The 27516-nt window shown below is 38.3% G+C and overlaps 1 protein-coding gene across 1 annotated transcript; it reads right to left on the bottom strand.

Moving 5' to 3' along the window:
* GTF2B (general transcription factor IIB) lies at window positions 1-27516 on the bottom strand. Its single transcript, XM_074376059.1, has 7 exons — window positions 27362-27516; window positions 23199-23305; window positions 7183-7316; window positions 4725-4871; window positions 4458-4587; window positions 3179-3460; window positions 1-426 (listed from the first exon to the last, which is right to left on the bottom strand). The coding sequence occupies exons 1-7, from the start codon at window positions 27376-27378 to the stop codon at window positions 293-295; spliced, it is 951 nt and encodes a 316-aa protein (XP_074232160.1). The 5' UTR covers window positions 27379-27516; the 3' UTR covers window positions 1-292.

Below are 27516 nucleotides of genomic sequence, written 5' to 3'. Positions count from 1 at the left end.
TTTAGTTTTGAAAAACGTTTTATTCAAGAATTATATAATTTCAAATATCTTCCAAAATACAGTTTCCTAGATTACTACAAAAGAAAGCAAGTTCAATAAGAAATTTAAATCATTAAATATGTTTCACTAGTATATACATACAGAATGCCAAGCGGTCAACATTTGGGCCTGGAATGCGTACCACGTCTCTCGTTCCCCCTCACGCAGGCCCTGTCCGGCACGGCGTGCGGGCCGTGTGCAACAGGCAGGCAGGGTTCCGTGTGCAGAGGAGTCTGACGTTAGCTGCCTTGGTTTAAAGCTGTGGGAGTTTGTCCACGGGGGTGTCAAATTTGAAGTCTGTAGGAAACAGATCCGGCGCCCGAGGGTAGATGAGTCTGTAGGACTGTCTGATTGTGACATCGGCAACACCAGCAATGTCTCCAATTTCTAGAAGACAGACAGCAAAACATCAGTCGAACTTCCACCCACCTCCCTGCTCCTACCTGCATTCCCATCTGCGGGACATGGTGGGATAACGCGGCTCAGTGAAAAACAGGACAAAAATGCTGATTCTTAAAAACTGATAATGGAAATACATTCTGAAAAGCAGAAAGAAGGGCTACAGCGACAACGCAGTGGGGTTAGTACTCACCATCTCAAAGGCTGCACGTCGGTATTAAAAGGTTTTGTACGTAAAACATTTTGAACAGTGCTCAGGGCATAGCACGACGTGTGATAACTATTATACTGGTCATTGTATTTAGCACTGACTTGTTTTCTTCACAAGAAATCCTTTTGAGGATCACAGAAGTAATCCATGAGTACATTCTTGTAAAGAAATTCACTTTATTATTTCTGTGTTTAAAAGTTCCCCTGCAACGAATTCGAAAATTGCACCTCTTGGGGAGTGATGGAAATGATAGCTATCTTGATTGTGGCAGTGGTTTCGCTGGTGTATATACATCTATCAAAATTCATCAAATTGTACTGTACAGGAGCCATATCACAATAAAGCTATTAAAAAAAAAAAAAGACTCCCATACCAGAAAAGAAAAAACACTGACCCTGCAACATCTCCCCTAGCAAATTTCTATTAAGAGGTTCTTCCGTTAGGTTCCAGTGAGTTCACTCTCATTTTCAAATTGTAAGCAATCATATTTTCAATTTATATATTGTATTTCTTACTAATATTATGACCAAGAATTTTATCGTATTAATTTTTCAATGTAATTTGTTTACAATAATGTAATCATCAAAATGACACACAGTTACACTACCACTAACTAGGCTTCATACACCAGCCTGTATTTCACTGTGTTCAATGTATACTTGTAAACAGAACAGCTGCAAACCTTAAAAAAAGCAAAATGGGGTCACACTGTAAGTACTGTTCTACAACCTCTTTTTCTACTTAATACGTGTGAGATGGAGCAGCTATATATTACGGCATGATGCAGGTTTTCACTATTACAATAAACGCATGCTTGAGCATATATATTGAGCTCATGAGTTATTCCTACAGCCCGTTACAGAACCCTAGGATCCACTTACTCTCTGTAAAGTCACTAGGTGTCACTTTTCTTTATTAGAAGTCCCAAAGGAGAGCCATTTAATTATTTGGTTAGTTATACTTAATCAAAATAGATTTTTAAAACACACACACTCTTTAATACAAATTCATTTTGCCACCTTTTCACAGCCAATTCAAATCGATGAGACTTTACGGCTTTTTAGCATGGACACCTCCATCAGTGCATAATTAGCTAATTTAAAATTTCCTTGTCTCATGCTGCATTACAATTTTTCTAGATATAGGTACCAATGAATGTCAACTACGTGAATGTCTGCTGGCTGCTGGGCAGGGAAGGAAAGGACCTTAAATTAAAAAAAACAAAACAAAACTTCATGCAAAACACAAACAGTAGCAAAGTGCCAAGCTCAACATTTTTGTGTTGATTAGAATAAACTTTACAACTTGGAATGAAGGTAAGGACGACCTGCCCAGCCACAACTTCTCAAAATTTTCCCAGGAGACTCACAATTTCCTTAAAAAATAAACGTGAAGGCCAAAGAGAATGGACAATGGCACACTTACATACCTAATGGATGGGTGCTTCTTTCTAATCATTCTTCTATATAATTCATTACTTTTATTAATACAGAAACATACGGCCTAAGCGAAGGTAAAAGGCCGCTGTGAACAGGGTGTTACAGTCACTGCAGCAAGTAAGTTCACTGCCTCACTTTTAAATTTAGAACCGACTTCTCCTTTTTCTTTATACATCTTCGTGAGGACCACAGAAGTAATTAATGAATACATGCTTGCAAGGACATTCACTAAATACCTCTGTCTGAAAGTTCTCCTACAAGAGCAAATTCAAAAACGGCTGCAGAGTCTGAACCACCTGTGTCAGCATTTTCATGAGGGAGCTGTGGACGGCACATGGAGGAAGAAAGAGAATAGGTTCCACAGGAAGGTGAAACTCGATGGTCAGCACACATCTACAGCGTGCCTATCCTGAGGGCGCCGTGCCAGGCAATGAGAAACAAAGCACGACCACATCCTCTCAAGAGTTAAAAAGGTAAAATTTGAGAGGAAAAAAAGCGACTATTTAAAATAACCAGGAATATTTAGAGGGAACACATAAAAACTTCTAAAAATGAAAAATATACAACCTAAAATTAATCACAAAAACGTTAAGTCTGTACACAGGGTTATGCCTCCAAATACTTTTATTTATGAGCCACTCACAAGCAAAATACTGTACTTTCTTAAGTTCTGATGCTAAGGAACTACCTCCTAAATGTGGGTTCTGGATATTTACCAGACTACCTGGAGGTTCAGTTCCAGACCACTGCAATAAAGCCAACACTGCAATAAAGCAAGTCAGAGGAATTTTTTGGGGTCCCAGCACATATAAAACTTAAGGTTTATACTATACCATGGTCTATTAAGTGTGCAAAAATATGTCTAAAAAAACAACACACATACCTTAATTAAAAAATAGTTGACTACTTAAGAAGCGCTAACCATCATTTGACGATGCAGGGTTGACATAAACCGTCAATCTGTCTGATGCTGTGAGAAGTCCGACAGAGAGCGGCGTGCCTGCCGGCTTCACGCCGGGAGCGCAGACGCAATCACACGCGGCCCGCAGCCCTCGCCCCTCGGCCCGCCCTCCCAGATGACGAGCACTACCTTTCTGGGTCCTCTTCTCCGCGGACGCCTGCGAGGCCATGTAAATGGCCGCCGCCGCCACAGATATCGGGCTCCGGCCAGGAACCAAGTCCAGCTCCACGGCCTTGCGGGCTATGTGCGTGGCCGCCATCTGCACTTGCTTAGGGAGACAAAGGTTGGAGCAAAACCTGGACATGAAGTCCCCGGTTGTAATCAAATCCACGCTGGTTTCTAAAGCTTTCAAAATAAGCTTAAAACATCGACCGATTTCTTTCTTAGAAATTCGTGATACAGCGCATATTTCTAAAAGAAAAAGAAATGTAAGTAAATCAATCCACAGAAGGCACACAGTCCAGTAACTTCTCTCAAGTTTCAATTCATCAAGTAAGTCTCTTCAACCAATCAAAAACTTCTTTGATATTTATGTTAATCTGCTTTAAGGAGAGTATCAAGAAGATGAGAGAAAAGACTCAAGCTAAAGAACGCTTCTGAAGCTAAAGATGTCATACGTGTGTGTAAGCCCTGCGATTTTAGGCGACAGCAAAATGGGATCAAACATCTGACTCCGTTATTCTAAAAATTCAACTACCACTTTCAGAATAAATCTAACAAAGCCTAGTTTTACTCGTAATAATCAAATGATGACGATAACGGGCACTGCCTCTTTACTTTGGCACAAGAAAATGTGACAAAGAAGTATCTGTGGATGAACGAAGGGTAGTCACAGTCTTAAGCTAAAATGTGGAAGTGTCACAGCGACACTGTGGCTGCGCTGTCACGTATTTATGGGTGAACTGCAAACTGGATTAAAAATTCTGGCTCTCTCAAAGCCTCTGACTTAAGCATGAACATGCAAACTGTCCAACTCAGGAGAAAAAACGCCACGGACGCTTTTTAAGGCTCGACTCCCTCTCATGCAGAGACCTGTGCTAGGAGCAGAACCCATCCCTGCGCCTCCGGCGTACGGACCACGCCAAAGGCCAACTCTGGCTTCTCACGCCAGGCCTCGAAGCCCCCAAGGACAGTCAGAAGATCTTACTAGCAAAGAACACAGGGCTTACATGCACTAAAATGACTTCACATGGGAAAGAAAACAGCCTGAAAAGAACATGGTCAATTAAATCATGGAATTTATTTTTGTCAAGGAAGGAGGTAACGTAACACTTGGAAAGTCGCTGAGGTGGATTACTGCATGTAACCAGGAAGACATGACTTAGCCACTCAGTGTCACAGCTGCTTGCCTTTGGTCTGTTTACTACAAAACAGATTAACACTTAAATCTATGCAAGTAAAAACTTACCTTTAAATGTCCTGGGCACCCCTTCCTGTCTGCAGGCAATATAGAGACAAGCGGAAGCTATGGCATCATTAGCTCTTCCCTTCAGGCTCTTCTGTTCATACACTTGCTTGAATAAATTATTTGTTCGATCCTTCAAAGCAGAGAAACTAAGTTTGTTTAACTCTAGGCCATTTAATTAGTTGCAAGATCAAAATTTCATGTATTCACTAAATTATGCTAGTGAAGCCAATGCCAGTATGGCTTAAATACAGACAGACAAGAACTTACAACTATATTCCGAGGGAGGTTGATTCTGTCTGCCATGGTGGTGATTTCCTTGAAGGCATTCATCATTGCCCGATCGGAACTACTCATCGTTCTCCGATTCTGGTACTTAGAATTACCAAATTCATCAAAACTTGCAGCTCCTGTTCCCTATAAAACAAAAGTTTTGTAACCTCATGCAAAAAAATTTTGAAAACCCAAATGATCAATTTCTAGCAAAACTGAACTTATACCATCTGACTCCACATTGCCCAAGAAATCTACCCCGAGCATCCTCTCTATTCCTCAATTTTCAGAAAAAGTACTAGCTTAAGATGGGTTCAAAGAGGTTTGTAGCAAATACTTCAAATATAAAAATATTAGTAGAAAGTCTAATATAAACCATCATATTAACAGAACTAAGGAGAAAAATCACACGCTGAGCTCCAAATGTGCTAAAAAAGGCTAAGAAAACAAAACTCAAAATCCATTTTCTGATAAACTCATGAAACACAATAGGTACTTCTTACTAGAAAGCCACTCGCCCAAGCCCAAGCCCAGCAAAATGATTAGTGGAGGGATTAGCAGCACCACCACCAGAGACAGAAGACAAAGGTGCTTCCTACCAGCACAATTTCCCAACACTGTGCTAGAAAAACTAGCCAGTATTATGTAATTACAGTTACATAATGTAATTACATAACAATTATATTATTATATTAAAATTCGGCAAAAGATTTAAAGTATAAATCTGAGAAGGAAGTGATAAACTACTTGCAGGTAGTATTGTATATACGCAGAACACTCAAGAAAATCCCTGAGACTACTGTAAACAGTAAGAATTCATTAGCGTGGCAAGGTCAAAATTAACAAACAGAAATCAGCAGCCTACATGTGTGTAACCAACCAGTTAGAGAAACAAAAAGGTCCAATAACAACAGCAACAAAAAAGACAAAATATTGAGGGGTCAACTTAAGAAACACGCAAGATCTTCATGGAGAAAAATTTTAAAACATCCGTTGAGGGACACACATGACCTAAGGAAATGGAAACGGATGCCAAGTCTTTGGACAGGAAGGTTCTTCATTAAGAAGTCAATTCTCTAGAAGTCAATTACCAAATAAATCTAACCAACATCTCAGTGACAATAATAACCAGGTTTTGAGGGGTTTTTTTTAACTACATAAAATGATCCTAAACTTTAAATGGAACAGACTAGTAAAGAAAATGCTGAAAAGGGGCAATAAATGAGGATTAATGCTCCCAGATATAAGAACAGAGTGGTGTGGCATCTGACTAACTAGACCAGGTCAGAGAAAGGATAGAAGTCCAGAAATATCCCCAAATACACAGAAGTTTAGCATGACAAATGCAGCATCTCAAAAATTGACATATAGACAAATCTTTGCCACACAGGCATAAATACTTTCAAAGCACACAGGAGAACCTAGTAATAGTGGTTACCTGTTTCTGACAGGGAAAGGGGGCTGCAGTAGGAACTGAGAGTTTGAGGGTTAAGGGTGAGGAAAAATTACTGTGTTCTTTTTACATTTTTGTTTTCGAATCATGTATTTCCTATTGAAAAAAATTAAGCATTAATAAAAGTTAGTGTCAGTTAGCTGCAATCTTAAAACATTTTTAAATGTCCTCAGTATAATTTTTTTTCAGCCTGGAAAGCTAAAGCAAATGCAGAAACCACCTACTTAAAATATTTCTCAACATTACAAACTTTTTCATCTAGCCTGTATTTTTCAAATTTAATATGTAGTTTATAGAGCATGAAAAAATAATGACCTGCTTTTTAATACTTTCTTAAAAATAGACACTGCAGTAGTACAGATTAAGCTCTAAAATAGCACACGCTTCCTTGATGAGTCCTCTGGAATACTGCCACTGCGACTTCCAGTTCAGGTAACAGGGGAAAAAAAAAAGGCCAGATTGCCAGGAAGATTCTGCTGCTGCCTTATGTGCGAGCAGCAGCAATTAACTGAGCACACACCACACACTACCCGTGTCACGACGCTTCACGTGCACTCCCACTGACCCTCAACACCTCTATGAAGTGTTATCCTCACTTTACTGATGAGGACAGTGAAGCTGAGGAAAGTCATCCATTCAGCAGTATTAGAAAACTGTCTACACTGAGATTTACCTGAGGTGGTATGGAGGGAAAGAGGAGACATCCCCAGCATTCAAGAACACGGCAATACGAACTCTTAAGGACCATACGACACTCATTTTTGTGTGTGAAACTGCTTCATGAAAACAAGGGCCTGAGATGTAAGGATTCTGCGGCTTAAATCTGTTGGTCTCCCCCTTAAGATGGAAGAAATGCACATCCTTCACAATGGTATTACTGGCAAATGTGATTCTCAGGTCACGACTCCGCCCTGGGGCAATGACTGACGCTTCTGTAGTTTCCGAACTCCCAGGCCTTCGGTCAGTGCACACTTGGTACTTCCTCCCAAGTGGATGTATTACCTTGCCGATCATAGTGGACAAATCTCCATCACTCAGAAGAGGATTCTGAGCGTCTCCAACTCGAGATGGATCTTTTGTTGCTTTATCGTTGCTGAAAGTTCTCCACTCAGATCCCACGTCGATAACCCGGTCACCTAAGAATACAAGCACAAATCTAAGTCGTCAAGACAGGATTTATTGAACACTGTCTAATGCCCGACTCAGCCCTTTTATTCCCAGGACACCTCAACACGAACATCTGCGCTTCAGTGTTAAGTATCTTGTCTCAGACATTTGTCCCAAAGCATTTCTTTAACTATTGTGCCAGTCCCAATTATAACCCTCTTTAAACACTGCTCTGATTAATCATATTCTGACTTCTGGAAGAAAGAATTAGTCAAAATAAGGACAAATAGCAAGATAAAGCTATTCATGTGCTGCAAAGATAAAGTAATATAACAATGAAGAACCAAAATTTGCACAAAATGTGCAACAGGCATGGAAAAAAAATAGAAAGCTGTTCACAATGGTATTAAAACACAATTTAGCATTAGAAAAAAATTACAAAGCTTTTATGGGCAATGCTTTGCAAAGAACTAAGCCTAAGCTTATGTTTTAGTAACTATTTGATGAAAGAGTATTTTGGGGCAAACAATTTATACAGAATAAACTTGAAGCCTAGAATCAGTAAGCAGAAAGGTAGGCAAGCTTTTCCTTTTAGGCAAAGAGGCAGTGGCTAAATACATCTCGCCAAGAAATGAGACATGGAGAGATCCGGTGTACATTACTGCTTTGGGGGGGCGCTCAACGGCTGGTAATAACTTCATCATAGACAAAAGTTAGCAACGAACACTTGCATCTGTGGGGCACTGATAAAGGTAGGTATCACTTTTATTGCCACATCAGAAATAAGATTAATTTCTCAAGATCACACAGGTGGAACTGAAATCTGAATGGGATTCCAGAGTCTGTTCTATACTGCATTGCGAACGTGAGCTTTTCCACCAGTGTGATAAAGCTGAAAGCAAGAGTCAGGCTATTTTCATCTTTACACAATGAGCAGAAAGGAACACGGAATGGCAGAAATCAATTACTCCAGCAACTAAAAGAAGCCCGACTCTCAGAGGCAAGCAGCACAACGGCTGACAGGGGACGCCACCAGTTGTTGCTTAGCCTTGGACGTTTCCTCATTTTAAAGATTGGAAAGATTAAATAAGCTAATACAGGTACAGTATACAAGAAGTGCTTAAAAAGCAGTTTAGAGTGAGTTGCTTGACTTTAGCTATTTACTGCTATAAAGAAAAAGCAAGGTGACAAATACTCTGACATTCTGGCATTCGCTCTGAGTAAGAAGAGCAGCAGCTGTAAAACAGAAGTATCGGAAAGCTGCTGCGGGTGCATGGTCAGCAGCACAGCCAAGGAAGCAGGGAGGGAACAGAAGGAAGGAACTCAGTGTAAACTATGCCAAGTCGCAAACGATTTGATGCATGGTACATAAACTAAAATGCTCACAAACAAGAGCACAGTGATCACAATCTGACCTCAGTGTTTCATTTAACAAAGCAGGTAAATACACAACAGAATCACTCATTTCTGATTGTTTTGGAAAAACCTGTTTTTCTCTGGACACTCAAACCGTTTGGGATTAACCAGATGATCTTGGACTATCATGTGTCCATATCACTGGGGAACTGACATGGAGGCAGGGTCCCCATCTGCCATACCTATAAGCAATGAGAATGGCCAAGGAGAGCAGAAGCAGGGAGATCAGTTATACGGCAACTTCAGTGGATCAGAGATTGAGCAGGTGGCCCAAATAAGAAGTGAAACGGATGGGATGATCACGATGGATTTCTCTGCTTCCTCCTCATAGTAACAAACATCACTAAACTTCAGAAGCAATTCTAATTATATAAATTAATAGCGATTTTTAAAACATACCAGAAAGTAACAAAATCTGTAGTTGTGCACGGAGCCTCACTACAGTACTAAGCAAGGCCCACGTCTCAGAGCCCACTCTAAAAAGATTGATTTTTCTTCCTTTTTATAAAGAACAGCTGCCTACAAAAAATAGCTCTATAAGCAAAACAAAATCACCTGTGTTCCCAACACCCAGAGACAGCCACTGAAAACATTCTGGTATATATTCTTTCTGCCCTTTCCCTCATGTGTACAAATACGTTTTTTTCTAAGATTAAAATTAGATTATATTGTGCCTGTTCCATGATAAGCTCTTTTCACTAAAATTCTATCAAAACACCAAAACAAGATTTTTAGACGAAGTTTAGCCCCTGAAATAGCATCCATCCACTAAAGTGGTATCATGCTATCTCTACACTCCATGTTTTCAAAGGAAGAAAAGTGGTTCTAACTTTCCTGGTCACTGAAATAAAAATACAAATGTGAACAACACAAAAAACTACTGTGGCCTTCAAATCTAGAGTTACTTGCTAAATTTTAAGTTAAAAAAAAAAAAATGTCATCATCAACTTTTTAAATTGAAGTATAGTCAGTTTACAATGTTGTGTCAATTTCTGGTGTACAGCACAATGCTTCAGTCATACATGAATATACATACATTCATTTTCATATTCTTTTTCATTATAGGTCACTACAAGATGCTGAATATAGTTCTCTGTGCTATAAAGTATAAACTTATTTATCTACTTTATATATAGAAGTTAGTATTTGCAAATCTTGGGGGGTAGGGTATAGCTCATTGGTAAAGTGCATGCTTAGCACGCACAAGGGTGCTGGGTTCAATCCCCAGTACCTCCATTTAAAAAAAATTTTTGCAAATCTCAAACTCCCAGTTTATCCCTTCCCACCCTCTTTCCCCCTGGTAACCATAAGTTTGTTTTCTATGTCTGTGAGTCTGTTTCTATTTTGTAAAAAATAACTTCATTTGTGTCCTTTTTTTAGACTCCACATGTAAGTGATATATGGTATTTTTCTTCCTTTCTGGCTTACTTTACTCAGAATGACCATCTCCAGGTCCATCCATGTTGCTGCAAATGGCAGTATTTTATTCTTTTTATGGCTGAATAGTCATCATTAACTTTTGATATTTTAATTAACACAATGAATACACTAAGAGAATACTTTATCTTTACTAACTCACATCTTGTAAGTCTCTCTAGAACTCTAAAGTATTAGTTAGCCAAGATACTTCATTTCACAGCATTTTCCTTTGTTCCAAAAGTAACTTACCATGAGTTTCTTTTACTGCTTACTTTGTGCTGCCTCAAAAAAGCCAAGTTGGATTTGGGTGGGTGGGGGGGCAGGGAAGCTGGCCTAGGACAGTATAAATAGAAAACTCAGAACTGGGCAGTGATGTAATTTTTCCACATACGTGGGAATGATCTACATGACTCATTCAACAATCTGTGGTTTGTCTTAAGAGCCTTTCTCTCTTTTCACACTTTATTGCTCAAAACATAGCATTTGTAAGAAACAAAATTTCCAAAATAACTCAAATAGCACATCATGAAACTACAACTAGACCATCAGATTAAGTGCATGAGTAACAAGAAACAGGGCAGACCATTCAGGGAAAAAAAAAAAAAGGTGAGAATACAGAAAGGATTTTCTTGAACAAAATCTAAATGCGGCAGCATTTTTTAAAGTTACTCTAGAAGGAAACTGCAATCTAGAATCTTTTCAAGGAGTAAGCGCACAAGACAGTCACAAAGTTTGGGTATAATCAACCGGGGACAAGGGAGCAGCTTGCCAATTAGCATGTGTGTGCACAGACACCACCTCACACATCCTTTAATGTTCTAGAAGCAGAGAAACATGCCAAATTTTACCAGTTCCTTTCTTAACCACACGCTGGTTTCTGTAAAATTAACACCAGGTATAAAGTCTATATATAAGGTTTTTAATAGCCAATAGCACTACTACGCCATATGAAACAGCACTCGTCCTGCCTCCGCCTGTAGCGTATGATCGCTAACACTCTGATCAAGCTCCCCATCCGGAGAGGTAAACCGATGCAGTGTGTATATTCAGGTATTACACACGTGTACAGTTCTCAATCCGTATATCTGAGTGGTGCCTAAAGAGTATTCATTCACTAAGACATATTACTGTATTCTAAAGAGAATGAGTTTCATCTCTTTATTTTTCAAGGAGAAATTAAGATTAATCGCCAAAATCATTCACACCAGTTTTAAAATGGTTCAACCACTTCGGCACCTACCTACCTTATGATTTCCACTCCGAAGGATTTGCCTACAAAAGTCTCATACAGGAATGTGCATAGCAGCATTACTCATATTAGCTAAAAGCTGGAAACACCCAGATGTCCATCAAAAGGAATATGGAAACAATGGACTACCCCTCAGCAAATCAACTACTAATGCAGTAATAGAAACGCATTTCAAAAACACTACTTGAAGCCAAAAAAGTCAGTCACAAAAAAGAACATACTATATGATTCTATTAATAGAAAGTTCAAAAACAGACAAAATAGGAGGATAGAAATCAGTACAGTGGCAGCTGTTGGGTGGGGGTGGGGGTGGGGGTGGGGGCAGCAGTGACTGACTCCGCAGCAGGAGGGAACTTCTGAGGCGACAGAACTGGTCTAGACATCTTGACTGCTGTGCAGGGCACACCAGCACATGCAATGTCAAAACTCAAACCGTACATCTGGGATCTACGCACTTTACTGTCTGCAATAATTCCTTAATAACTTAAAAATTAAAGTTCACTCCCATCAAAATAGTTGATTTTGAATTAAACTGTAAACCTATACACTTTGGAAGGAGTGTATAGGTTTTTTCAACAATTTTTATCAATCTTCCTGGACAAGAGAACATGCTCTTTCTCAAGATCTTTCAGATTACACGTATGCCACATTTAGACCTTTTTCTTTGGTTAAAAATCTCATTTTCTAACAAGTAATTGCTGTAATATTTTACATGCTTATATTCAGCCACTTTTAATAGAGTATTAATTTTTAAAACTTGATCTGAATAATCCAGATATAGAATTCCATCAGTGGAAAGAACTTGTTCCCCTTCCAATGCTTAACTCCCATTTCTATTTTATATCTAAAGCACTTGTTGGAAGTTTCAAAACAATGCCTTTGATTTAAAACAGAAACGTCTCCAATATTTCAACATTATGCATGAAAGTAACAGCTGAACTAAAAAGTCTTCTATTAAAGCACCATTCTACTGTAATTCAGAGCATCTTGTACGAAGAGTAAGTGCTGAGTTTATTAAGTGTCTGTCATCTTAGCAGACCATAGTGTTTTTCTTACCTCATAAAAGCTAACTGTAAGTTGTCTGTGGGTTTTTATTCTTCTAGTACTTATGTGCTAAGATAAACTAAGTTATTCGTGGGTAATAGAAAGTTTCAGAAGATGGGTGGTTTAAAATGAAGATTTCTTTCTTATTCATACTACATGTCTACAGGGGAAAAGGACTGCTTTCCATGCCATCCTTATTCAAGATGATGGAATCCCTACCCCTGGAGACATGCCAGTCATGTGCTAGGGAAATGGGAATGTGAATCATGCACTGCCTTAATGGTTTCTAATAGCAACATTTCCAGTCACATGCCATTGGCCAAAGCCAGTGAAAGGGTGATGCTTAACTTCAAAGGGAGTGGGGAAATAAAACTGTAACATGTAGCCCAAAGGAGAAGAAACAGAATTATCAGTGAAGAGTCATCAGCACTGTTTCACATGACCATCAGCAAACAGAATTCACAGCTCCACATTTTTGTAGATTTTTGTATAAGTTCATTTTAAAAAGACTGTTCTATGACTTCATTTTTGTGTTACACAACAAACTGAGGACTTAGAGTTAACTTCACTGTATTTTAGCATTTGTCACAGAGAAGCAATCTGTCAATAAAATTTTTGATCCTTTCAAAGTAATATTTTTACCAGTTGGCTGCTTGCAAATTTTTATTTAAAAAACTGTTTAAAAATGTTAAAATGATACATTCCTTAGTAGGTGGGGGTCTTGCTTTGCAACCCCAGGGGGCTTCTGAGAGGAATGTAAGGTTTTCTTCTATTGTAACTGTAATACTTTCTCATATTTACCTGGATGGTCAAGTAGTACCACAGTGGCTCTCTCACCTCTATCACTTTCCAACACTCACCTCCACATTCTCGGGTGTGTTTTCTGCTTTACTGATTCAACTTTCTAGATTGTTATGTCAGCTAATTGCGAACCAAAACACTTTTACTGTGTTTGTCTCCTTGTGCTATCTTACTTCTTTCTGATCACAATTAATAGAGACATTAAGGAAGCTTTATTTCACTGATCACAAGACTCAGTTATTTTGTGTAATTTTTTTAGTAAACTGTGTCGGGGCAGAATTTCCTGTTAAGTCCACAGGATCACTGTTCTTCTTCACTGCTGTTTGTATCCATAAGCCTCATGTTGATTTTTATGTTTATTTGCCCTGTAATAAAGAATTGTCAATCCAAGTCCAGTGGTGGCAGTGATGTTGGAAAACCGGTTCCAATCCACCAACGCCGGCTGTCAGTCTCTCTGGGTACTCACAAACCCCTGGCAGACAACAGATAACCCAAACAAAAATAAACTCCCAGTATGATTCTAAAAATGTATGAGGAAGGAACAGGTAGGTTTGTAATCAAAGCAAAAACAACAGTGACTTAAACAAAACAGAACGTTCTCAGGTTAACAGTCCACAGTTAATAGTTTTGATCAGTGGGACTCTCAGGCTTCTCCTATCTTTTTGATAAGCCACCTTCACCATGACCTGCGTTCTGTAGCATATGGTGGCTGTTGGTAGTTCCCTCATTCTAGCCAGCGGGAAGGGGAGAAAGAGAAAGCACATCCCTTAGGGCGGGATCTAGAGTTGCACATACCTCTTCTATTACAACCCATTGTTTAGAACTTAATCACATGGCCATACCTAACTGCAAGGGAAGCTGGGAAATACAGGCTGGCTGGGCAGCCACACGCCCAGTTGAAAATTGGGGGAGTCTTAGTATGAAAGAGTTGGTGAATAGGTATTCCTTGTAGCACAAACTACAAGGAATAACGGGGTAGGGAGAGAGAGACTGGAAAGAATGTCCAGTTGAAACAAGGTTCTTTGCCTTATAGTCTAAAGTAAACAGACACTTAACCTCCTTACGGTGCAAGCTATAAACTGTAAATACAACCAAAGGTACTTTGTAGCACAATATTAAAACCACAAGAGCTTAAGTTAGCAATCTTAATAGTGCATGGGGAAACTCCAGTGTACCAAAAGCAGCCAGAAAGCCAATACTGGAGGATAGCCTGATTTTCCAACCTGGCTTAGACTATCAGGATTTTGTTCTCTGTTTCTTACTGTAAATAAATAAAGAACTTTTTTAAAAAGGGAATATTAAGAGGAACTGCCCAGAATTTTAATTATTTCTGCCATCTTTCTGGAAATTGTTCTTATTTAAGTAAGCATTTTGGCATACAACCTGTAGTAGGCAAGAGTCTTGGAACAATAATCCCCAAAATACTTGTCTTCATAGGCTAGATTTATCTAAACCCACTTAGTGTAAAACTACATTTTCATATTATCATACATGAGAAGTCTAAAACATCAATAATCAAAATCTATTATTCAAGATGGATAAACTAAAAGCACTGAATTTTTTTAATTTAAAAAAATCAAGGTGCTTTGGAAAACTGTTTAAGCCAACACATTATTTGTTAAATCTAATGCTGAAAATGAAATATATCACTAGCTTCTAAACCCACCTCAGTCATTTAACCCTTTCTACCATTCCTTCTTAAGGTATTTCAAAAAATCCTAATTTTCAGTCTAGGGTTAAAATACATTCTTATAAGAAATCTTGCATTCAAGATAATTTTGAAGTCAACTTTGACCAAGAGATACTTTATAAAGAAAAACTATTAATAATATAGCCAGTCTTCAAATCAGTTTATGTTCCCATAATGTAAACTGAGTACAAACGCAAAATGACTTATCCTCCTGAAACAAACCATCTCATGGTTAATTTCTCAGACCAACCCATAAAAGCCTACTTTAACCATGATGTTAAGACCCTTAAAAAACACAAACAAAAAGCAAAAAAAAAAACAAAACAAAACAAAAAACTGTTCGGAAAATAATTTGTAAAAGAAAATACATTGTAAGTTCCATCCCTGAATATCTGAATACACCTTGCTTTTCCTCAAATACAGGCAGGGAGGTCTGCAGCAGCAGCATCTAAGCTAAGGAGCTGCAGCTCTGATAGACATATCCTAACCCAGTCACAACGCGTTAGCCATTCATATACTAAGGCTTCCAGGCTTCTATCCCACGGAACGCATTTCCTTTTCCCTCTACCTGGAATGACTTTACCTCCATAAACCCTTACTAACTCTTCATGACCACGTCTCAACGTAAATTCAACATTAATTTCCCCAGGAGTCCTTGCTTCCTTCCGACATGTTCTCACCAAACTTGGAAGATATGTACTAGAACTTCTGCCATGCTCTGTGGTATTAATTTACCCTTCTCCCTTCCACAAACCAGACAGAGCTGCTCCAGGGCTTGCTCATCTTTCTGTCGCTCTCCCTGATCAGCACAGCGTTTAACAGAAATACACAGTACAAAGACCAAAGGCTTTTAAGTCCTACAGATCTGGATTTAAGTAGCTTTGTCACTTACTAGTTGTGGAATCTTGAACTAATTACCCAAACACTCCATACATACCTCAGTTTCCCTTTCTGTAGAATGAAAAGAACTACCTCAAAGAGTGACTGTGTCAACCAAGTAACATTAGTAGGTCTTCAATGCTTAAAAGAAAAGTAGTGTCTAAATTAAAAATTCTGAATTAGGCAAGAAGGCTGTCCCTGGGTACTTACAGGAGCTAACAAAGCAAGAATTTGAAAGTGAATACAAATATTCCTTAATTTAAAAATATAACTTGGCCCATTAAACTAAATCTGAGTATTTTCCTTTTAGGGAACACTACTCACGTAAATTTAAAGATGGTAACCCAATAATGTTTAAATACTATAGCTGCAACATTAAGTATACCAGACACATGACAATTACTCAGACACATCCTGCAATGGACTTGCTGTGAAGGACAGTGTCTCCCACTCAGAATCACCCTCTTCTACAAGGTTAAGAAAAAGGAGTACTTACAACCCCAAAATATGTATCACTGAAATCTCATATAAAATTATACTATATATTTCATACATTATCTCATTTGATTCTTAAAAATTTCTAAAAAATCTGAGATGCTTGGTACATGGCCCTTCTGAGGGGAGGTTGTTTATTTTGCTTATAAAGAAAGTTAAGCTTGGAGAAATTACTTAACTTGACTATAGTTAACATGACTAACTAACTAGTAGGGCCAAGCCTAGACTCCAGGGTCACTGACTCCAAGTTATACCGGGAACTACGGACACACAGAGGTACCTGCCCTACAGGAATCTGCAGCCTAGGTCTGGAGACAAAGAAAACTGATGAAAAAAAAGATGAAAACTAGAAGTACAAAGATCTCAAAGAATGTGGCAAATCATAAAGTTAGTAGTACAGATCTGTTCTTAACCCATTACCAATGTGTGACCTGAGCTACGGTTTCTGGAAGTGGGGCCTGGAATCCTTGTGAACAAATTTCTCAGCTGATTCCTCATGCACATTCACCTCCATGTCTCAGATTCACTGGTATAAACAATATCTGGATTGAGTTCAGGAGGGGATGGTCAAATTGACTCATTTTTCTCTTTCAAATTCATCTAAACTATTTTCTAGTATTTTCCTTATATTACTTTTAAGAACGAAAGAACTAGTTTTGGGGGAGGGAAGCGGCACAGCTCAGTGGTAGAGGGTGTGCTTAGCATGCATGAGGTCCTGGGTTCAATCTCCAGTACCTCCATTAGGAAAAAAAAAAGAGAGAGAGAATTAGTTTTAAATTGTACACAAAATGTGGCTTTAACTAGAAACAGTTCTATACAATACCTCATTGTTGAAATCCTAATTTATAAAAGTCTTGATAACCAGTTTCATGTTTTAATAGCTATTATAACAGCTTACTAACCTAACACTCTGCAGCCTATAAATTATGTATAAACAACACACAAGGTCAAATTTATGAACAAACTGATAATTTACATATGATTATACTGCCACCTAATGCTCAACCTTTAAAATGACACAATCACACAGGATTCAGGGGGAAAAAAACCCACAAATAGTACTGTTAGAGCCAGTAGTTTCATGGTAGAAATGACACAGTGTTGATTTAAAAATTGGCCCTATTTTAGAGATCACTACCAATATCTCAACGGTCACTGATGGGACCACCAATGACAAATCATAATACTTCATATATCTAAATCAATAACCCTATAATTCATAGAGGAAAATCAATTAAACAAATATTACATGTTAAAATAGTACTAAAAATAGCCATAAAATTGGAAATAACCTATAAATAAAAATTAAACAAAAACAAGAAATTGGAAACAACCTAAATTATAGGACAGACTGAATACTACACAACCATTTAAATACTGGGGGAAAATTAAACAAAAGCATCAAACATGTAACAAATTGTATTTTCCAAAGATGGCAGCAATAATATCTCCCACCCACATGTTCTTCTGCAAAATGACCCTGTCACCCTCACACTGAGGTGGCGCCTATTCCTCCTCCCCGTCCCATCCAGGTGGGTCCTAGGACTGCTTTAACTAGAATGGAGCAGTGATCCTGTTCTAGGCATAGCCCTTAACTACTTGAGTCCAGCTTCCATTTCTCTCCAAACACTTGCTCTTGGGATATCTCTCTTAGAAACCAACCACCATGTGTGAAATATGATTAACACAACTATGGAGACGCTTCAGAGGAAGACAGACTCATGTGGGGAGGTCAAGGGAGCACAAAGCACCGGAAACGCAGATGAAGAAGCCATTACCGAAGTGAATCCCCCAGGTCCAGCCAGTGCCAGGGAAGAGAAACAATGGCCCAGAAAATTATGAGCAAAATAAAATGTTTGTTACAAGCCACTAAGTTTTGAGGTGGTGTGTTATCTAACTGAAACAGAAATAGGGAGGGAGAGAGAAAGGGGGGGTAGAAAGAGGGGAGAGGGAGATAGGGAGGGAGAAAAAGAGAGAAAGAGAAAGATGAGGAAAGAAAGAAAAGAAAAGAAGGAAATTGGTTCCTCAAAGTATGATGTTGATGTTGCCTTAAGAAAGTTCATGTTGTACCAGTTTTGAGACTGAGTGGTGGGCCTCAAGAAGCCTATGAATGAAGGTTTGAAGGACAGTGAGAAAAGTGTTATCAGGAACTGGAGAAAAGATATTTTATATCATATAAAATACACTTTTTGTATTATGAATTATTTCACTTAAAAAGATGACAGTAATGGGCTCTCCCACTTGCTGATTCAGTTGAAAGGGGTAATACACAGCTGTGAAGACAGCTGGGAGCATCTAGTCTTGAGTTTAAAATTAAGGGGAGTTAGTGACAATGGGCTGCACTGTTTCAAGAACGTACTAAAAATCAAGTACAGAGTTCTTCAAAAACAATTCTAAAAGAATTTCAGTTTCTAAAGTTGTCTGGTGATTATTTAAACAGGCGGCTATTCAAATTGCTTATTCAATAAATGCTATAACCTAAAAACTTACAGTGTAAAATGTTATGGCCAAGTACAAACAACGTACACCAAGCTTACTAGGAAAAACACGATGATGTTGTCTAGATATAAATCTGTATGAATATCAGTATCTCAAATATGAAAAAAGCCACAACACTTTTATATGCCCTTAGTGGACTGCAGAATATCTGCCCAGCTTAGTTTCTTCCCTATCTCCATAGTATTAAAGGTTGAATTCAGCTGGCAACAAAGACCATATGCCTTTAAACCAGCATGATGATGCAAACCTAAATTTATTACTGATATATGACAATGACATATGCTTTGTATATATGTACATGTTACGTGTCTTAAAAATTTAGACTTCTGGAGTATCATGTTCAATTGAACTATTTTCAACATAATTTGACTGATGGTATCTTCAGCAAAATAGAACTTTCTTAGCAGACTCTTGCCCTCCTGCCCTTGTCTGGCTATGGAACAGATTCTTCACTTGCAGGACATCATATTACACATTTAACCACAAATACCTGTGAGTCAGGCCACTGTGTGTTCTAAAACAAACATTTGTTATATTTTATGTCAGAAAACCAGCATCACGAACATATTTGTTTATATAGAAACGAAGAAAAGTTTATATATTTTTTAAATTTTCAGGCCTTAAAATCTAAGCCAGTAGGTTTCGTTAGAATACAGTTGTTTTAATAGTGTTCAAGACTAATAATAAAGCAAAACTAAAAGAAAGTTAACTTCCTTTGGTTTGATATAGCAGAAAAATGCAAGTAAAAATTAGTGATTCCAAGCACAAAAAAGCACAGAAAACTTGTGAATTGTATCTTCCTTCTCCAGTTGCTTATTTTTACCCAACTACCCTGCTAGTCAAAGTGGAAATGAAGGTGATGGAAGGACTGGAAATATAATGCAGGATTTTTGCACTACTTCTTTTTAAACGGCTACAGAGCTTAGGAGAGCCATGAATCTAAAATTATCTTCAGTCTTCTGTCTCTGTCTCACTTTTACATATCCGTTTGATCTTAGTACTTTTGAGAGAATTAGAATGCTCTCATTTAACTTAAAGGTCAGCATTTTCTGTAAAGGGCCACAGTAAATATTTTTGGCTTTATGGGTCAAGAGAGCAAACTGAGAATATTACAAAGGTATTTATATAGAAAAAGAAAAATCCACTAGTTTTTTAATGGATGAAATTAAAAAATATAATAAACAGTATAATTTGTTGTAATCTATTTCTACTACTGAGAAAAACAGAATTCTCATTTGGAGGATAACATTTCACTTATTTGGGGTTCAAAGTTAGTGTTCCCTATCATCAAAATCAATTACAAATGTTCATCTGTCAATGCTGTGTTAAGATTTTATGTATTCCATTTTTAGAAATGTCTTTTTCACACAGACAAGTACTATCAAATACTGGTATTAATCTGCAAGCATATGATTTTAATTGAGCATATTCATTGCTTGGAAGGCATTTATAGAATTTTATTACATTCATCTGATATTTGCCTTTTAACATGTGATTACATTGTAGATTAATCACTTCCAATTGAAGGTTAAGTGGAAGCTCCTTAATTGCAGTTAAATGTTTTTGAAATATGAAAATTTCCTTTCCATTTGCATCCAGGTCTGAAAAACACTGATTAAAATATAGTTTGAATTTGGCAAACATCCACTGCAGATTTGCGTGGCAACGAAAATCTTTAGTTCTTGTTTTAACTTCTGACAGCAATGAAGGTATATAAAATATATTAAAGCAATCTGATATTACTTGTGATTCAAATAGTGTTAAGTTGTTGTCAAATGGGCTTTACTACAGTGTAATCAATATACAGGCATTATTTTGCCTTGCAGTTCCAGGTTGAATTCATTAAGAAATATTAGCAAGTCTGCAGGAAAACCCAACTTCCTAAGCCAGTTCAATAATAGTGGTTGAAGGCAGCACTGGTTCAGAAAAATTTCAACCTTGGCCCTGACCTAAAAACAAACAAAAAAAACACACACACAAGAAAACTTTGCCACTGCTAAGCTACCAATTTATTGTGCGGTAGGGCAAGTCAGGATACTCAGCTTCTGACAAAAATTTACAGATCTGATGACAATTAAGTCCATGAGAGTGAATGAAGTTCACAACTGACTCTACTGCATCAGTAACACGTGATAGATTCAAACCTTTCCCACAATGTACCTGATGAATAACACAGTGAGTAACTACAGGCTTTAAAATTCTTACATTTTCACATTCTTTGTAAATTTGTCCAACTAAGACTTCTGCTCCACGTAGTATTTTTAATACACCCTGGCAGATTCCACTTCAGGTTGCAGTGAATCAGTGTTCTTGCAACTTATTTGGAAGTAGTTTCTCCTGTAGTTGTTCCATAGTCACTTCAAACTCTGCACTGACTCCTTGAATAAACAACTCACTGGTATCAGTAACACCTGTCTAGTCATCCAGAGTCTAGAAAAATACTTGAAATAAATCACCCTGACCTTTAATTGACTACTAATATCAGTCCCAATGTCTTCAACTCTTCAAATGGCTGTTTCTGCTGAGAGGCTGATAGTCTTCAATAAGTTTATTTTCTCTGGACACATTTCTTTAGCTACTGCAATCAAACACGAATTAACTCATCATTGGTAAATGGCTTTCCCTGCTTGGCCTGCAAATGAACCACTCAAACTTACTTTAGCTGCGGCCCTATTTTTATTCTTTAATTTTTGTGAAGAAACTCTGCTGTGATGAGGTATTTCCCTTTACACTCTAAATTTTCTGACCATTGTTTTCCTGAGTTAGTGGCATTGTGATGAGTGCTTAATCTGCTAATGTCAACATCTGTCGTATTCTTTTGGCACATCTATCACTGCGTAATAAACACAATACTTCACCAACTAATTCAGTAACCACCTACACTCCACTGTGCCTTAAAAGCATGACATTCAAAGTTCACTTTTTCCCCTTATTTTGACATGACAGGCATGCAGTGGTAACAGAGTAAGTAAAATACTGCAGTATGGAGCCACGCTTGGCCCTGAGAATGCTGTGGATTTATAACTGCATCACTGACTTCGGCACAGGGAGCAGCAGGATGTGCTGAGAGCACCACATATGGTTTTGCTGCAACCACTAAGTTCTGCTACTGTAATATAAGAGCAGCCAGACAGTATATCAGCAAGTGAGTCTGGCTATGTTCCAATAAAACTTTATTTATGGGTACTGAAGTTTGAATTTGATAATATTTTCATGTGTCCCAAAATACTATTATTTTGATTTTTTCAACCATTAAAAAAGCCTTTCCTAGCATGCAGGCAATATTAAAAATATGCGACGGGTCATAGTTTGCCAATCTCAGATTGAACTCATTTTTTTATGAAAAACAACGGCATGATAGAAATTTGGTTCCCATGCAGACACTGGAGCTAGACTGCCAGACTACTTAAACTTCAGTTTCCTCATCTCTAAGATGAAGATGTTGGTTCTCACATCACAGGTTTATCTAATGATCACCAGGGCATGTAAGTCACCTAGAACAGTGCCTAGCATCTAGTAAGTACATTAGCTGTTTATATTGCTTATTGAGCAGAATGTAACTGCAAACGGATTCAAATTCATATTAACAACTCTGTACAATTTAAAACTCCCACTGGAGGTCTGAGGCAAGCAGCTTACTTGGAGTAACACTACAGATGTCCTCCAAGTCAGATCCTTTCACAGTATACCACCACCAGTGCTTCTCTTATACCTCCCACAGTCCTACTGGCAGTTTCATTCCTGAGTATTTCAAGTGGCTAAGTACTACTCCTTGCCTCAGGTGCTGGCTGCAACCCACTCATGAGAACATTTTTTTTAACAGACCATCTTTATTCTAAAGTAATGCTGCATATCTAGATTAGTGAGCAAATAGGAGTAAAAGTGAAATTTTAAGAAGTACTATTTTTGGCAATAACAATTTTATAACAGAAATTCCTAAATATGAACAATTCCATATGAGCAAATGAAAATTAAAACAAATCTCTTTTGCCGACTAAAGGGCCTTGGATGAGACTCAGTACAGACAGATACATTTATTACTCCGAAATAAATCATGTGTAAATATATAAAAGCCACCAAAGTTAGATGACATTAATTCATTATTTCATATGCATGAGTGTACATCAAATACTTAATTAGGCGTAAGGACCCAGGAGACTAAGAGCCTTTTCTTTTGGATCACCGATGTCAGTTTTAGATATTCCCTCCTATCCTACATCATGAAATAAATGCATTTATATAAACAATAAAATGTGGTGTCTTTGATTTTACTCTTTTCTAATTCTTTTTGTTTTACAATAAATGTGAATTACTTGTAGGGAAAAAAGTCAAAATGTATTCACTAAAAGAGTTTGGAAAATACACAAAGGCAAAATACCCTAAATAGTGATTTCAGTTAAAACCGTAATACCCACTCACCTACAACCAGGCCACATTCAGGACAGATCATATCACCAGCTCTGTAGTCCTCCACTAAGATCGCATCTGGATGGTTTGGACATGTGACTCTTGGAAGAGCATCCAAACTAAATGGAAAAAAAAAATTTTTTTTTAATATCCTCCTAACCAAAATACAACAACATACTAGTCTTCGGGCGGAAAAAAAGGAGGATTTTGAACACTTCCCAAATATTACATATTTATAACACATTTAAGTTAAATTTTCAAAATAAACTTCCCAGTCAGGCTACTTTAAGTCCTAGCTAGTAATTAACAGATCCCACTGGAACTTTTTTTTTAAGAACAGTTACTGGTTTGCAGACACGGAACACTTTAAAAACTTAAATGGAAAACAAGTGTTCTTCTTTTTAACATGTAGGCTACCAAAATGTTTACAGATCCTAATTAGCATAGAAACGACTAGCTACCATAATAATGTGCCGACATTTGCACACACATATCTGCGTTCCTGACTCTTGCCACTTATTTCTCTGGTCAGAGAATACACATCAAGTCTGTGTTCCCCTACCTGTTGTATCTCTCACTAACAAACTTAGAAGAGTACACTGAACCTAGCAGGTACATAAAGGAGGGTGGCAGATGTGGCTCTGCTGACTTAACGACCTCAGGATTTCATTTTTTAGTCCAGGACTGAGTTTGTTAGCATTCAAGAAATGGTTTCATGGTGCTTTTTATGTATTTATTTTTTTGGGAGGGGTTGGTGTTAATTAGATTTATTTATTTTTAATGGAGGTACTGGGGATTGAACCTAGGACCTTGTGCATGCTAAGCACGCACTCTATCACTGAGCCGTACCATTCCCCTAAGAAATGGTTTCAAAAGCTACTTTTTAATCTATCTGTGATAATAATTTGCTCAGATTATTTTATTTTGAAAATAAGGCAGTTTGGGGAAAACACATCAGCCCTAAATGACCTGACAGAATCAGTTTTAAAAAGCAACAAAGAAATTTAACAGATTTAATAATTATTTCTGTATGACTTTACAATCACAAATGTCGGTATCACCAAAAACAAGCACTTTTTAAAAGTTCACCTGAAGTAATACTGAACAAGGTTATGTCGTGGCCATCACAAATAAACATGTAAAAGACAACATCAACCATCCTTAAAGTATGTAAATAAGTATTTGTGGCTTTGAATAACGCTTCTCAAACCAGCAAATACAATTCAGAATGTTAACTTTCAACAAAGAAGGTGATTCCCACTGAAAAACTGATAAAATAATCCACGTTCCCCAAATTCACATATTCAGGCTAACCAGAATCCATCTTGAATCTTTTCGCTGGGAAAATAGGGGAAAGATGGTATGCTTATTCCATAAAATTCCTACTAAAAGTATTTTAATAAATTATGACAAACTATTAAGAAATTAGTATACATTATTTTTAAACGGTGTCAAAATAAATAAAATGTTAGCAGGGTAACAGTAATTACAAATGCGTAAAATGGGCAGCCATGTGGCACACAGTATACAGAGGACTAATATATTTTGCACTGCTAAAATGTAGACAAAATATTGTGTGCGTGTATATACATATAAAAATGACTTGGAAACATCTCAAAGATATGCTAAGCGGAAAGAGTAAGGTAGGGATTTTATACAAAACTGAAAAAAGTATGAACTACAGTTATATGTAATAACATGAAGGAAGTTCAAAATACTGATCAAAAGAAATGACACACGGAGGAATACATATGCCATTTATATGTAAAGTTTAAATCAAGCAAAATAAGTCTATGGTGTTAGAAGTCAGGATGTGGTTATCTTTGGGAAGAGTTAATGACTGAGAGCATGAAAGAGGCTTCCAGGGTGCTAGTGGTATTTGATTTCTTCACCTGGGCGGTAGCTAGGTGTATGTGCTCACTTTGTAATTTAACCGTACACTTAAAATATGTGCTAACTTCATGAAAAAAGGTAGAAAACAAGGTAGCGTACAGCATTTATATTAGACCACTTTTGGGAAGGAAGAAAACACCAAGAAACTGGTTACCTTGGCTACTCTGGAGAAGAATTAGATGACTAGGAGCTAGGGAAGGAAGGAAACTGCTTTTCACTTTCTTCTCGCTTTTGTACGATTTGCATGCGTTACCTAGCCAAAGCAAAATGAAACTGTGCTCAAGAAGTCAATTTTTAAAGAAATGACCCACAAGGGCAATACAAAAGAGGAACTACAACAGTGGAGTGGTGGGGGAAGTCTGGGAGAGAAAGAGGGAAGGGATGGAGTAAACCACCACCATTGACACTACAACAATTTAGGCTGCCTAAGGAGCCAGAAAAGCCCAAATTTCATTTTACAGCTATCATTCATTCGGTGCCTACTACATGTCCAGTACTATCCATAAATGGTTAGTCTTCACAGGAACCCTACAAATTAAGCATTATCTGCATTTTAAAGATTATTCTCAGAGAATGATTTTCCTAGAACTAGTAAGTGGTGGAGTTCAAATCTGTGTTCTTTTGTGTTCTTCTCTGTGAAAACACCAGGCAGTTTCATGGTCTAACAACTGTGCATCTTCCTCAGGGAGGGGAAAAAAAGGAAGTTAAGGACAGAAATGTATTTACTTTTGTTCTCACTGGTAGAAAAACCTCAAGAGATGGACAACTGTAGTGACATATATTTAAGAGCTGGACATGCCTAGAAAAAACTTATTTCAAAGGTTTTTTTTTTTTTTAACAAATGAAGAAATTAAAGGCACACAAAAGAAATGTATTATTTCGGTAAAGACTGTCAGGTGAATTTACCACACAAATAACAATTACATTTCTTACAGATCCCATACCCTGCTCTATGACATACAAAAGCTGTGCTCAAATATGACCACGTTTACCCTTCAGATCTATTGCCACGACAGACTACAGGCCATAGTTAAGTGTCTTAGAGAAACTAGTTCTCCATTTGCCTACTAGGAAGCCTTACCTGACAGAGCCACACCCAGGCAGAATGACTGAGCATCCAATCATAGAATTACAATCAGTAAACAAGTTGTCTTTGGCTTTATTACCTGTTTTCAGGTTGTTTCAGGTAAAGCTGCCTACCCTCGCCGCAACCTTTTTAAACCCAGCAGCATACAGTAGGAAGCCTAGCAGTTACCAAAAAGGGCCTGGACATCTCCAGCTTACTATTTTGTGATAATGGTTTTCACTGGGAACTCAATTCCACAGGTAACAAGTCCAGAAAAATTACTCCAGAGTTGCCTTGCCTTCCAGAAGCTACCAGAATCTAAACTGATACTTTTAATACATTATGAGTTAACTCCAGCCCAAGTGTGATAACAGGAAATAGACATCTGAGACTCCACACTCTTAACACTAGCCTTGGAAAAGTCAACACTGGCGTGACTCAGTTTACACTTACGCAAAAATTCTAGTATCTACCTCATAGTGGTCATGAGAGATATAATTAGGGTCTGCAAGCATTTTTCACGTCCCAGGATTAAGGCTGTCTCAAATGGCACTGTATGCATCTTCTACAGCTATGAGAACACCACATTTTAAAAATATATGGAAGAGTGACTTCCCAGCATATCATTTTTGCACGCAAGATCTTCAGGAGTACGCAGAAGACATTTTTAAGGAAATCTCTCAGAAGGGAACTTGTCAGTTCTTCAGAAATGCCCTAACTTCCACTTCAAAAGGCCTCCGGGGTGGCAGTCAGTTTCCATCAGGCTTACCACTGCTGACGTCCCTACCTTTCTAGCTGTCAGATCGATAGGGGCCTAAAACTAACCCCTGCCCGCTCTTTGGAAAGGACGACTCATGGACCTTAGGGCTGGTTGAGCCATAGGTGGAAAAACAAGCGCAGGAAAAAAAACGGTTGAAAGATCCGCCAAAGACGTGAGGCCAGGGGCCGGGAACACCGCATCCCCCGCAGGGTGCTGTCTGGGTGAGAAAAGACCGAAGACGCTGGAGGGGAAACGCCGACGGCTCAGCTCCCCCGGCGACACCCCTGACAGCCCCGCGTCTGGAAGCGCCTTTGTCCGGGTCGGCCAGCCGGTCCCGCCGCCTCTCCCCGCACCTCCGGGGCGTTTCGCCCGACGCGGCAGCGGAGGTGGCCGCCCAGCAAGTCCCGCACTCTCGGCCCGCCCCTCAGCTGGCCCGGCTCGGCCGGACGTACTAACCGGCTGGTAGACGCCATCTTCACAGCCGCTGCGGCTCCAGAAACAACCACCGCCAACCGCAAAGCGAACAGGAAGAGACTGGCGACGAGACGCTTCGAGACGGGCTTTTATAAACGAGTCAAACACGCAGTCGTAATAGGGCGTGGCTACGGGTC

The sequence above is a fragment of the Camelus bactrianus genome, chromosome 13 (assembly GCF_048773025.1).
Source record: "Camelus bactrianus isolate YW-2024 breed Bactrian camel chromosome 13, ASM4877302v1, whole genome shotgun sequence".
NCBI classification, from domain to species: domain Eukaryota; kingdom Metazoa; phylum Chordata; class Mammalia; order Artiodactyla; family Camelidae; genus Camelus; species Camelus bactrianus.
The sequence above is the reverse complement of the archived record's forward strand: the minus strand, read 5'-3'. Positions and strand labels throughout refer to the sequence as shown.